Source organism: Nothoprocta perdicaria, unplaced genomic scaffold (genome assembly GCF_003342845.1).
Source record: "Nothoprocta perdicaria isolate Ctin4 unplaced genomic scaffold, notPer1 scaffold_14, whole genome shotgun sequence".
NCBI lineage: Eukaryota > Metazoa > Chordata > Aves > Tinamiformes > Tinamidae > Nothoprocta > Nothoprocta perdicaria.
The window spans coordinates 6,642,850-6,656,459 of record NW_020454538.1 but is presented as its reverse complement, the minus strand read 5'-3'; the positions used below and the strand labels follow the sequence as shown (position 1 = coordinate 6,656,459).

Genomic DNA, 13,610 nt, shown 5'->3' with positions numbered 1-13,610 from the left:
CTTCTGCAATAGAGCTAATTCCTGAATCTCCTGGTTTATGTTGCAACATGAGTGTGACCAAGAGGTCACGCTGTTTTTGTAAACTTGAAGGAGCTGCATCATTAACTATTGAGCTTTATTTTGAGCTTTGCTCAGAATTTCAGTAGCCATAAATATAAACATGCTGAAGAAGCGGCTCTACTTGTCAGAGGATGTTGTTTGCTGTTCAACTGCTTTAAGCATTTCCTTCCTTAAATAAGTATCTAAAGGTACATCTGCAGTTTGCTAACAAATCCTGGGAAATGGAAATATCAAGGCTGAAATTTTAACTTTTTTTTTCTTTATCTCTTACATATCTGCTGTTATATATATATGTGTGATTCTGCGTTGTTGAAGCCTGGAATGATTTTGTGGTTGTGTTATTTCTGTCTTGTAGTTTACTTAGTTTGAATTTTGTTTTTATTTCTGTGTGCTTTGGATAGCTTTACTACATGTTCTAAGTATTTAATGCCTATGATGTCTACCCAGTAACTACGTGTGCAGAAGTTGTTGAAGCATCCATGTTAGGTCTATGGATTCAGTTGAAAGGCTGCAGATGTAATTTTTAATGGAAATAAAATATCTTTTTGAGATCAGAGTGTTTAGTCTGCAGGTAAGAACTGTGGATTATTAATGTTTTAGAAATACTGCTTTAGTCCCCTTTATTGGTGGTATCATAAGCAAAGTTTTAGAGAGGCTGCCAGCTAGGAGTTGTGGAGCTTATAGTGGGTTTGTGAAGCTCTAAGATTGCATTAGTCACCCCTGAAACATAAGTGAAGCAACAGTACAAACAGAGGGAAAGCACCAGGAAAGTCAAAGCATTGCCCCGAGTCTCCAGATAGACAAATAACAAATAAAATGTCCAATAATTTTGCCTGCTATTTGATATTTTGTGTTTTGTCGTACTTTAAGCAAAATAAAGCTGACTTTTTTTTAACAGTGCAATAGCTAATTGCACCATAATATTTGTAACTTTAAATAGAAGAATTTTTACAGATTGCATCACTTACATTGCTTAAGTAGTATCGTTTTTATTCAGCTCACTAATCATGAGTGCAGCTAACGAAGGTCAAAGCAAACTGCTATGAGTAAATCATGTAGCTGCTTGAAGCTTCCATCCATGTCAGCATCCTTTCCAGATAGCTTGTTCCATCTGAATTTCTGAATGACACTGGCACCAGGTTATTGCACTCAAATATTCTGCAGTTCCCTCTTGCCTCCAGTTCTGGAAGCTGATCCTTGTCTGCAGAACGGTGGCAAGAGGATCATCTTACGGCTTATGTTCCTTGGCGCTGGGAACAAATGTTTTGACCTTTTGTTCGAGGGAATTTATTCTAACAGAGGGAGGGAGTGGGAAGGAGACTAAGACAACTGGAATCCATTTCAGTAATTGAAGGAATTCTGTTTTCCACTTATTCTAGGTTGGAAAACACTTCTTAAGATTAGCAGAAGAGGAGGATGAAGAACTTAACAATTGTAGTGCGGTAGATTGGCTCATCCTTGCTGCTAAGCAAGGTCGAAGAGAAGCTGTCAAGCTGTTGCGGAGATGCTTAGCAGACAGGAGAGGTAAGGCATCTCTGAGACCCTTTGCTTTGACTTCTGCTTAATTTGAAATAACACTATCCATTCTGACATTGAAAAGAGGCTAGAATTCAGTGGGAACGTTCATAGCAATGTTACATGAGCAGTTGCTGACAACATATTAAAAAAGGTACTTTAAAAAGGATTATTCTACTGATACTGCTGAGAAAGAAACATTGATCACTTCAGTTTCTTCATGGAATTAATGTTCATAGAATCATAGAATGCCCAAGGTTGGAAGGGACCTCAGAGGTCATCGAGTCCAACCCCCCTGCTCACGCAGGGTCACCTAGAGCACGCGGCACAGGGCTGCGTCCAAGGGGGTTTTAAAGATCTCCAAAGACGGAGCCTCCACAACCTCTCTGGGCAGCCTGTTCCAGTACTTTGTCACCCGCACAGTGAAGAAATGCTTCCTTAAGTTCCTGTGGAACTTCCGATGCTTCAGTTTGAAGCCATTTCCTCTAGTCCTATCCCTGCCCACCACTGAAAAGAGGCCGCCCCCCTCCTCCTCACTGCCTCCCTTGAGGTATTTATACACGCTGATCAGGTCCCCCCTCAGCCTCCTCTTCTCCAGGCTGAACAGGCCCAGCTCCCTCAGCCTTTGCTCATAGGGCAGATGTTCCAGGCCCCTGATCATCCTCGTAGCCCTGCGCTGGACTCTCTCCAGCAGCTCCACATCCCTCTTGTACTGGGGAGCCCAGAACTGGACGCAGTACTCCAGATGTGGCCTCACCAGGGCTGAGTAGAGGGGGATGATCACTTCCCTCGACCTGCTGGAGACGCTTTTCTTAATGCACCCCAGGATCCCGTTGGCCTTCTTGGCCACCAGGGCACACTGCTGCCTCATGGTCATCTTGTCATCCACCATGACACTGAGGTCCCTCTCTGCAGGGCTGCTTTCCAGTCCTGTCTTTTCCATGTTCATCTCTGTCTTTTCCCTTTCATTGTAACTTCCATGTTTTGAACACTAAGATCATATATAACCACACACCAGCTACATATCTGCTGTTTTTTTATTCTTTTGTCCCTCTCCAACCTCTCCCCTAATTGATCTTTTGCGTTGCCTTTTCCCCTTAAAGATTCACACCTTCCATCATGTTGCTTCCCACGCTTGGCATCGTCTCCTCCCCTCTGCCAAGTACCTGAACTCTTCTCAAAAAATAAAACCAAAAAATCCTTCACAAAATTCTTGCTATTTTTTATGTATCACTCATACGTATCTGCACTGCCTTTCGTGTGAACAGTTGTTCTTCAAAGGATGAAGAAGATGTGAGGATAATGCATGTCTTGCACAGTGTTTGAATTGAGATTTAATCAATGTAATTTCATTTTAATAAGCTGTGGACAGATGGCATTTGAGTGATTTACTTAGGTACTTGAATGAAACTTAAATGGTTCAGGTTAAAGTGAGAACAATAAATTGTGGGCAAGTCTTTCATTTCTGCCTGGGTGTGGGATAATAGTATCTAATGTGTTTTCCTTTCTTGAGGCATCACTTCTGAGAATGAGCAAGAAGTGAAAAAATTATCGTCTGAGACTGACTTGGAGAGAGCTGTGAGAAAAGCTGCCTTAGTCATGTATTGGAAATTAAACCCAAAGAAGAAGAAGCAATTAGCAGTTTCTGAGCTACTGGAAAATGTTGGTCAAGTTGACAATGAAGGTTTGTAATCCAATCTACTGGTATCAGATACACGTAGCTTAAATTTATATATGTAAATGTAAAAGGAGAATAGAGTTAGAAGCCTGAAGTTCTTTATAAATAAGCTGGCATGCGATGAAAGTAAATGTATGATCTAATTAAGAAAAATAACTCTTAATGACTTTAACTCCCTTTGAAATATTATGTTCTCTGGACTGATAGTGTATTTCATAAGGTCGTCTTGCTGTAGCTTTTGATTCAGTTAAGGACCATTGCAAGTGACCAAATATAAAAAATATCTCCATTTAGCACTTGATATCCTTACAAAATGATCTTTTATGGCTCTGCATCTTTTACCTTTTTTTTCCCCTTAATAATTATCCTAATAACTTTTCTAGATATTTCAGTTTGTAAACTCCTGGCTTGTTCTGACATTACAGCAATATATATATTAGCTATAAAAATGCTCTTCCCTTTTCTAGTATAGCAAGAGGACTCTAAAAAAAATCTGTCCACTTCTAACCTACTTCCACATATGTTTGTCTCTTCCCGAGTTTGAGGAAATAACCATTCTCGAGATACTGCAGCTTAACTAGCATTACAATTATTATTTGATTATTTTAATTGACTACTTTAACTCTCCATAAACGTCTTGTTATTGAACCAGATGGTGAGAAGCAGCCTGGCCCAGTCCCAAAGTCAGTACAGAAGCAGAGAAGAATGCTGGAGCGACTGGTGAGCTGTGAATGTAAGTGTGGGGACTGCTTTCATATCCCTGACATGGCTTTGCCTTTTCTATTTTGTTCTGCGAAGCAACTTTGTGCTGCCACTAAAGATGTAGAGCAAACTTATGGGTTGTAAAGGGATCTCTTCAATTTATATGAACAAGGTAAATAGTTGTTCTGCATATTAAGCCGTAGAGTAGATAAACATCATGTTCAACATGTCGGTAATGAGTATGCAAGAGGGGCTTGCATGTCATTTGCCATACTTATTTTCTTCCTTTACCCAACTCACAAACCAAAACTTTTTTTTGCACTTCCAGTGAGTTTTAATAAGTAAATCATAGTAAACTTTCTGATTCCAATACGGTAATCACTTATGCAACTTTTTAAAATAAAGAGGCCCCTCATTCTTTTTGCCTTGCTTCTGTTTGCAATACCAATTCTGTTTGCAATTGGCACTTGTCTTTTCGTATTTGCCCAAGAACTAATACAGGAAAGATGTACCAAGGTTCCCTTTTCATCACTCGGACAGAGATGGGATGTGGGGATAGCTCAGTTCTTGTTGGCAGAAGAAATAACCTATTCAGCCTACACAGGAGTAGATTCCTAGACTCCCATCAGTAGGGAGTTTTATGAGATACAGTTTTGTTGGAGTAAAGTTCTCTGCAGCCCTGCATGTCTAAGAGGCTGCCATGCAGCTGGGCCACATCATGGTTATTGTTTCTGTGTTTTATTTGTGCAGCCTCCTTTGCATTTGGGGGAAGGATCCGGTGGATGTAAACGGTACCGCCTGTGAGTGAGAGTGTAAATGAAAATCCTGTTTTTTGTGACAGCAGCACAGAAAACAAAATGAACAAGCTTGAAGCTGTAGATCACAACCATGAATAGTCTAAAAGATTGGGGGAAAGTCGTTGGGTCCACAGCTAGTTCTTAAATGGGAAATTATTGTCTTGTTTAGCAGACAGGGTCAAAGCAGAAGAATTCCATGTGAATATGAAAAAGGTGAAAATTCAAAATTGATTTGAAAATAGGAACAATGGTCTTCTCTCTGTTTTGACCAAAGTATTAAGCAAATATTAATCTTTTTGTCAGAATATTGAATCATTAATGTTTCAAGTGAGTAATAAAATAAAAAATTATGCTCACTAGAAATGAAAAGCCAAACACACTTACAAAGGAGTTTAGTTTTCTTTTTAAGGATTTCATCCAGAAGCCAAGTGACTGCTGTTAAACATCATCTTCTAGAGAGTAATGTCAAACAAGATATTGGACTGCATGGAGTTTTACCGTGGCTTGCCATGAATTTCTGTACTAATAATATGCTCAGTTGCTCAGACTGCATATGGTAACTACTTTTATAAATGAAGAAATGAAAACCGGGAAAATGCAGAGGCTTTAAGAGAGTGAATTACAAAAGATGCAGCATATGTACTTTTTGAAGAACATTATCTAACCTAAGGTTCAATTTATCACTTAGGATAAAAATTTTATTTTCTTAAAATGTGGTAATTCAAATGAAATTTCGCCCACTTCTTGAAAAGCATTTGTAAGTGTCCTGAAGCACATTACATCTGCAGTGTAGAGTGCATATAACTAAATTGTCATACATGGTTTACTAACCTAAATTTAAACTAGTAAACAGGTCTAAACTACTTAATATATTAGGCTTACATTTAATTAGATCAATTGACCTCTAGCTTCAAGGATCCTGTTTGTTACACGGGTAACTTCTGAATGAAGTTGTGCCACTTACGATGGAAAACAACATTCCTACGAGGGATAGAGTACTGTCCCAGCAGTAGAAAAGCCATGTCTGCATATGTGTGTGAGAGAAGTGTGTTTTGGAGCTGAAGCTACTGACCCACCGGAATTGCTCTGGTAATAGATTAGTTGTTTTTCACACTCGCTTGCCACTTCTGGAAAGCTCCTAGTAGTCCTGCAAGGGTAGGATCAGATTGTTGTGTTTTTGTCTTATTGCCTTGTCCTAGCACAGATGTATCCGAGTTCACTGGGGCCAAGTTGCTTTGGCACCTGGTGGATGACGCTAGAGTTCTTTCCATCCCTTAGCATGGATGGAAATGAATTGGCACATGCTGATGGAACAAGAGTGCAAAGCAAGACATTTTGTTCTGGAGTCTTCAGTAATTCAGAGAGTGTCAGTAAAGGAGACAGTATTTTTTTTTCTTTGAAGCTTAGATGGCAGATGAAATAACAGGAGAGTAAAAGAACCTACATGTAAGCGTAGGCAGAAATTGATGTGCATATTTTCTACGGTGGATGGGGGAGGCAGGGAATTTGTCATAACCAAATTGAAGAAAAAATCTATGAATAATAAAGTAAAATCTACAACATATACTTTTTTATATCAATTTAAGAGACACTTGGGTGACAAAATACTAATAACATTTAAAAACAAAAAGTTTTCATCAAACACTTAAAGTAGGAGTTAAGCTGTTCCCTCTTCTCTGGAGAGCTTTTGTCTGCTCATGGATGAACAGACTAGCTGTTACTATCCAGCATTTACTACTTTGATCCAACGAGTTTTGCCATTTATCTTGTCAGTGGGAGAGATTCTTCCCGCTTAAAAACATTACCGATACTTGGAAGGTAATTTGTAAGCCAGGTACTTGTTTTTAAATGTCTGGAGTCTATTTAATGGAGGCACAAATGGGATTAGAGGTGACATTGTCAATGGACAGTTGCTGGAGAGTGTGGATGTCATCGCATTTGACAGGCCATCTGCACATACTAAGCTGTTAACTCTTTCCTTCTCAAAACATCCTATGGTCCTGTGAAGGAATCATTATCAAAATCCTCTTTGGATTTCGAATCTTTGCTGATTCCCCAGGGAAAAACTGTCTTGCTGCTGTGTTTTCGTGCAAGTGGGGCAGTTGATTTTGATGGCACATTCAGCGTTAGACCTGATGTGAACCCCCAGCAGAGACAGCTAAGGATTTCTCTGGTTTCCGAGTGCCTTGCAGTGTGGCCTCACAGTCTGTGAGCGATAAGAATAGTTACCAAAAGGTTAAATCATTTCTTGTCACTTGGGAGGAATGCCAGATGGCATTTAGTGTGACATACGGGCACATGCAATGCAATGGAAAAAAAATAAATTTAAAGATGCAAGCAGAAGTCAATATCCAAGTCATAAGATTGAAGTAAGATTTAAGCTGCTTTTTCAATTTAACCCCTTCAACAGACTTTTTCCGCTAGTAGATATCCTGACACATGTGCTTTATTTCTTTCTGCATCTATGGAGTTTTAAATATTACAGCAAAATTTCTAATATATGTAACTTATATAGATGTAGTGTTTTTATAAGCCTAAAATTATAGGCTCAAACCCCGTAATCCTATGACTTGAAATATAATTAAATAGTGCAATTTTTCTGTCTCTTTAAAAGCTTAAACTAGTATTAAGCAGGCCGGCTTTCATTTCTTTGTGTCAGCTGACTAGCAGAACTTACTGTGTGGGAGGTGTATTACAGATTTTTGTCATTCAAAAGTCTTTCATATCTGCGGCAATGTCAGTTGCTTTAGTGTATGGAAAAAAAATGCAGTTAATTATTCTCTTTTACAAACAACATCAAACTTACCCGACATAGAAGCGAAGTATCCGTGCTAATACAAGGAGATGGCTGTGGAAGAGAGTTGTGAGCAGCTTTTGAATCGTCTCCTGTCTTGTAGCAGGAGACTTTAGAGGCCAAGGCCCCCTCTTTGTAAAAGCAGGTTGGAATCTTCAAGGGCCATTGGCCATCAGTGTCCGTGTCCTGGCATTCCTGGTTGTCACCTAGCGGAGTGTCTCGCTCCTTGGACTTCCCATCCATTGAGACAATATCAAAGGCAGGATGTTAAAAAACAGTGGTTGGCACAGGTAGTTCTGCTGCAGATTCCTGTCTGAAGTTCCCCTCCAGCTTCCAAAGGCAGCACCGTATTTGATTTTAACCCACTCTGGTCTGAACCTCCTGAGGTCGGAGGGATTTGTCTGCAGGCCCTGTGCCAAAACTTTCCACCTCCATTATCTTCTGTGCCATTGGCCATACTTCATACATAATATATAGTTCATCTATATTATCAGCTGGTGACAAAATATTAGTGGCAGAGATATTTTATACCAGTAGCTGAGTTGTGTGCTTCCTATCCGGAGACTTTTCAAATGGGCAGAATGATAAATTTTGTTGCTGTGTACAACCGAACAAAGTGTATTTTCTTGATGACTATTTTAAATTGTATTTCTCGTATTCAGGAGAAGCTTATTGTATAGCCACATAGCACATAAAATTAATACACGAGTGGTAATTATATTTAGTCCTGTAGACATGAATAATTGGACATTTCCTGTAATTATAATTCATCTGTTACTTACAAACTTAGAAAAATGACTGCTCAGCTTGTCAAGTGAGAAGTTAGTTTCTCACTATGGATAATTCATTACTTTTCCTGCACAATTCTTTCTTTTCAGCATCTGCTACTTGGTAATTTTTTTAGAGGAGTCTTTAAGTGTAATAGTTTATCACTGAAAACTGTGTAACCTAATCTCGTAGTCCTTTTTCCCAGGAATATTTACAGATAAACTTCATCTACTTGCTTTGTTTTCCTACTTGTGAATGTAATACAGATTCCTACTAATCTAAAAGATTTGGAGTAGTCTTATTGTTGGCCCAAGCAGCTTGTTTTCAGCACCAGTGTCTGGGAAATTTGCAAGGTAGATCTGTATTGCTAAAGGTTCATTTTTTGAAGCTCAGAGGGGAACTAGTTTAATTCCAAGAAAGAAGAATTAATATTCCAACTCATATAATCCATGCAGTGTGGTACTGATACAGAACTGATACAGACTGTTTACAGAGAGTCTTCATTTTCTTTTAGCCAAAAAATACATTGCTTTGGATGACTTTGTCGAAATTACCAAGAAGTATGCAAAGGGAATCATCCCGTCTAACCTGATTATGCAGGAAGAGGAAGATGATGAATTGGCAGGGAAGACTCCTGAAGAGCTACCCTTGCGACTGAAGGTAAAAAGCCAATAATTAACATGTTACATTGAAGGAATCTTAACACATGCGTTTGGACCCCAGAATCTGAAAGATTATCCAATTACCCTTTAAAGAAGCTTAGATTAATGTGAGTGTGAAAAAGAGGGGAAAAAAAAAAAGAGAGGGGGCAAAAGTGTTTTTGAGAGAGCACTTCACTCTCTGCACTTGATTCTTACAAATGAGTTATACCTTTCTTTAAGTCTGAGTGGAGTGACAGAGTCTGGTGTGGGAGCATCTCGCAAGAGCAGCTCTCCCAAGGAGTTGTCCACAGAGGAAGACTGTGTTATTCCGCCTGGGAGAGGAATTGCACCATCAGGCATCCCCACCCCATGCAGCCTAGAGGTTTTGCAGTCCCTGAGCTGGCACTGGAGAGGGACCAGTCTCCTCAGAAGCCTTTGAGACTGACTGCAGAGTCCCAGCAGGTTTATTCTGCTGCCAGACTCAGCCTTGCTGCTCACCCCTCGCTGCTTCACGTCTGACCTGCTGCTTCAGCCTGCGGGGCTGCGAGCCAGGTCTTTGTCCAGGCTCAAGCTGAGAGCTCTGCCTTAAAATTTACTGCTTTCACATGCATTAGGGATATATTTAAGGGAAAAGTGTAATGTAGTGTAATGTATTTTCTTGGAAACAGGCAATCTAACTTGGTTACAACTCAGTGAGGTTTTAAATGTTTCTATAACTGCCATATCTTTACTGCAGATGCTGTTATGTACTTCATACCCATTCCTATTTAAATAAGGATAAGTGGGGAAAATTATCCATGGTTTTGAGGTGTAAAAAGGTTTTATTACAAAGGAATTTAAGAGGGGTGGAACTGCTGTCAATGGTTTTCATACAGAGACATTTCTTTGGGCAGTGAAAGGAGAGGGGAAGATTTAAGATGCAGATGTTCAATACTGGTATAAATTTCAAGCAAAGTAGGGAATTTCTGCCTGCTGCCATCAGAGTTTTTATTGTCATTGATCTGCATTATCATATGAAGGGGAAAAGAGCACAAACAGTATGTTTGGCTGGCATTTTGAAAAGCTAATTATTCTGAAAGCGACATGTTTTGAAAGACGAATGGGGATCCCTCCCCAGTTCCTCACTATGCACAGACCTTTGCTATAGAGCAGTCTGGACTTGCCCCTTGAAGTAATGTGCAAAGCATAAGTTCTGGGAAAATGTAAAAACTGTCTTTTTCTGAGGTAGGAAGGGTTATTTGCAGTGTGCAGTTTTTGGATGATAGTATTTGAATATTTATGTGAAAAAGTCCTAACCCCTAGAATGTCTTTTATTATTATTATTCTTTTTGTCATTATTTATTATCTTTATTCTACACAGTGTGGCTGCTGGAGGATTTGATCCAACAGTTCCACTCTTGTCATGTTTCTATATAGGAAAATAACAGAGAAGAATTTTAAGGCCCTGTACAGTTACAGTTATAGGGTTAAAAGAATAACTATAATTAAATTACTACATAGGGAAAAGTTCTTCTGCTATTCAGAAAATACAGAGATTTTTGACAGCTGCCTCCATGGGGACTTGGGAAGGATTTTATTTAAATAAACCATAGCTGTAAAGACTTGCTGTAAGTGCATATAATAATGCAGAATGTATAACATAATCCTTGCAGAACTGTGGCAGAGTTAAGTGCTTTAAGCTACAGCACTCACAGCTCAAGTAATGACTTCAGATCGTACAGGAGTGCTGCCATGCAGTTTATCTTCGGTACAAAGCTAGCGGAGCAGAATATTTGACTAGGAAACCATTTAATTATATGTGTCAAAGGTAATGAAATATCTTCGTTGCCAAAATCAGAATAGCCTCTGAGCTTCATGTGACTGAATTAATCAAAAGAGAGCTAATAATCCCAGGCAAAGTAATCTCATTTTATTGGCAACATTCTTCTGAAATGAAAATCTTTTCACGTCAGCGGAGGTTAGACAATTTCCTGCTACTGTTTCAGCTAAGAATATCTGTGATGTACCGGGTACGAGATTGCTCATAAATAAAATGTCTCTTTTTCTTTTCCAGGTTGTAAAATACCCACTTCATGCCATTATGGAAATTAAAGAGTACCTTATAGATATTGCATCAAAGGCAGGAATGCACTGGCTGTCTACCATTGTTCCCACCCACCATATCAATGCCCTCATCTTTTTCTTCATTATCAGTAATCTGACGATTGATTTTTTTGCCTTCATTATTCCGTTAGTCATATTCTATCTGTCCTTCATTTCTATGGTAATTTGCACACTGAAGGTTTTTCAGGATAGTAAGGCCTGGGAAAATTTCCGCACTTTGACTGACTTACTGCTTCGTTTTGAGCCAAACCTAGATGTTGAGCAAGCTGAGGTGAACTTTGGATGGAATCACTTGGAGCCGTACGTTTATTTTTTGCTCTCAGTATTCTTTGTCATTTTTTCCTTTCCCATAGCAAGCAGAGACTGTATACCATGCTCAGAGTTAGCCACCATCTCTGTTTTCTTCACAGTGACAAGCTACATGAGCTTAAGCACATGTGCAGAACCCTACACACGAAGAGCACTAATAACTGAGGTAGCAGCTGGTTGCTTATCCCTATTGCAGGTATTGCCTGTGAATCTGAGCTACTTGAAATTCTTAGGTAAAACCTTCTTCACCCTTCCCGTAGGCCATTTCTTTGTGATCAATGTCAGCATCCCATGCCTTTTGTTCCTGTACTTGTTCTATCTTTTCTTCAGAATGGCCCAGTTACGGAATTTTAAAGGCACTTACTGCTACCTGGTCCCATACCTGGTGTGCTTCATGTGGTGCGAGCTCTCCGTGGTCATTCTGCGGGAGTCCTCTGGCATTGGACTCATCCGTGCGTCCATTGGTTACTTCCTGTTCCTCTTTGCGCTGCCAGTGCTAGGCGCGGGCATCGCCCTCATGTGTCTCTTCCATTTCTTTAAGTGGTTTGTGTCTCTGGAGCTCATGAAAATTGTCGTCACTCTGGCTTTGTGTGCGGTTCCTCTGCTCTTCCGATGGTGGACCAAAGCCAACTTCTCTGTAGTTGAAATGGTTAAATCCCTCACTCGGAGCTCAATTGTGAAGCTCATTTTGGTGTGGATTACGGCTGTCGTGTTGTTTTGTTGGTTCTATGTCTACCGATCAGAGGGGATGAAGGTTTACAACTCCACCTTGACGTGGAATCAGTATGCGTTCCTGTGCGGGCCCCGCGCCTGGAAGGAGACCAACATGGCGCGGACCCAGATCTTATGCAGCCACCTGGAAGGACACAGGGTGACTTGGACCGGGCGCTTCAAATACGTGCGCGTTACCGAAATCGATAATAGTGCAGAATCTGCCATCAACATGTTGCCCCTCTTCATCGGCGACTGGATGAGATGCTTGTATGGGGAGACCTACCCTCTTTGCGACCCCAAAAATGTGACTGTGGAGGAGGAGGAATTGTGTCGCCTTAAGTATCTGACAAAGCATAAGTGCCACATGAAAATGTTTGATCGGTACAAATTCGAAATAACTGTGGGCATGCCTTTCAGCAGCAAAAATGGAACAAAGTCTGTAGAGGAGGATGATATAACCAAAGATATTGTGCTGAAGGCAAGCAATGAGTTTAAGAAAGTGCTGCTGAACTTGAGGCAAGGAAGTGTAATTGAATTCAGCACAATTCTGGAGGGCCGCCTTGGCAGTAAATGGCCTGTCTTTGAACTGAAAGCAATCACTTGCTTGAATTGCATGTCTAAACTCTTACCTGCAGGGAGGCATGTGAAAATAGAGCATGACTGGAGGAGCACAGTGCATAAAGCCATTAAATTTGCTTTTGATTTTTTCTTCTTCCCATTCCTGTCAGCTGCCTAATGAGCTCTTATGTTGGTTCAGTAGCATCTTCAATGTACGTTGCATTTACACTACCAAAGGTTTGGCATTAAAAAAGGGGGAAACAAAAGTCCTGCTGTAGCAATGCTCAAAATGTGTGCTAACATAGAGCATTGGTTGAGGTCTGTAAGTGTGTATATTGTATCCTGCCTTTATACACCTTATGACTGAAACGATACATACTAGTTCAATATTACTGTAAGTGAATGCAGAGGATTGCTGCTGATTACTTGCATGGACACTCTCGTCTGAAGTGGACTTGTTATTTGCCTGTGGTGTAACACTAGATTCCTTCACTTGCTTGACGTTAAAAGCACTTTAAATATTCATACATGCCTATACATATTTTCAGGCCTGATTTAGAGCAGATATCTCATCGGCTGCATTAGCCCTTGTATCCCTTGTATTTATTTGGTGCTTTCTAGATAAAGGTGGTAGTAATATCGTCAGTACCTGGTGATGAGTAATGTCTGTGTACAGAATTCATTGTTTCACTGTTTAGCAAGATACAGTGTTTTTTGTTTCTTTTTTTTGAAAAGAAACACCATTTCACACCCCAGCAAAGCCCAGAAAGAGCTCTCTCATTTTCATTTTGATTAAAATATTCTTTACAAAATATGTTATTTGTTCTAATTGGTTATGATAGGTACATATATAACGCTAAGTTATTAGCCGTGCTGGTGTATGAACGACAAACACCAGATTGTAAGGCTGGTATTGTGATGGTGCCAGTAACAGACAAGCCAAAGTAACTGAAAATAGTACACAAAAAATG

At 39.9% G+C, this 13,610-nt stretch overlaps 1 protein-coding gene across 1 annotated transcript in view; it reads left to right on the top strand.

The window, feature by feature from the left end:
* The window catches only part of WFS1 (wolframin ER transmembrane glycoprotein), a 33,118-nt gene extending 19,727 nt beyond the window's left edge, over nucleotides 1–13,391 (top strand). The window contains exons 4-8 of the mRNA XM_026034128.1: nucleotides 1,440–1,584; nucleotides 3,089–3,259; nucleotides 3,906–3,986; nucleotides 8,829–8,974; nucleotides 11,009–13,391. Of these exons, the coding sequence (XP_025889913.1) occupies nucleotides 1,440–1,584; nucleotides 3,089–3,259; nucleotides 3,906–3,986; nucleotides 8,829–8,974; nucleotides 11,009–12,817 (2,352 nt within the window). The 3' untranslated portion in view covers nucleotides 12,818–13,391. The remainder of the gene's footprint in view (nucleotides 1–1,439; nucleotides 1,585–3,088; nucleotides 3,260–3,905; nucleotides 3,987–8,828; nucleotides 8,975–11,008) is intronic.
* Nucleotides 13,392–13,610: the final 219 nt, after the last annotated feature.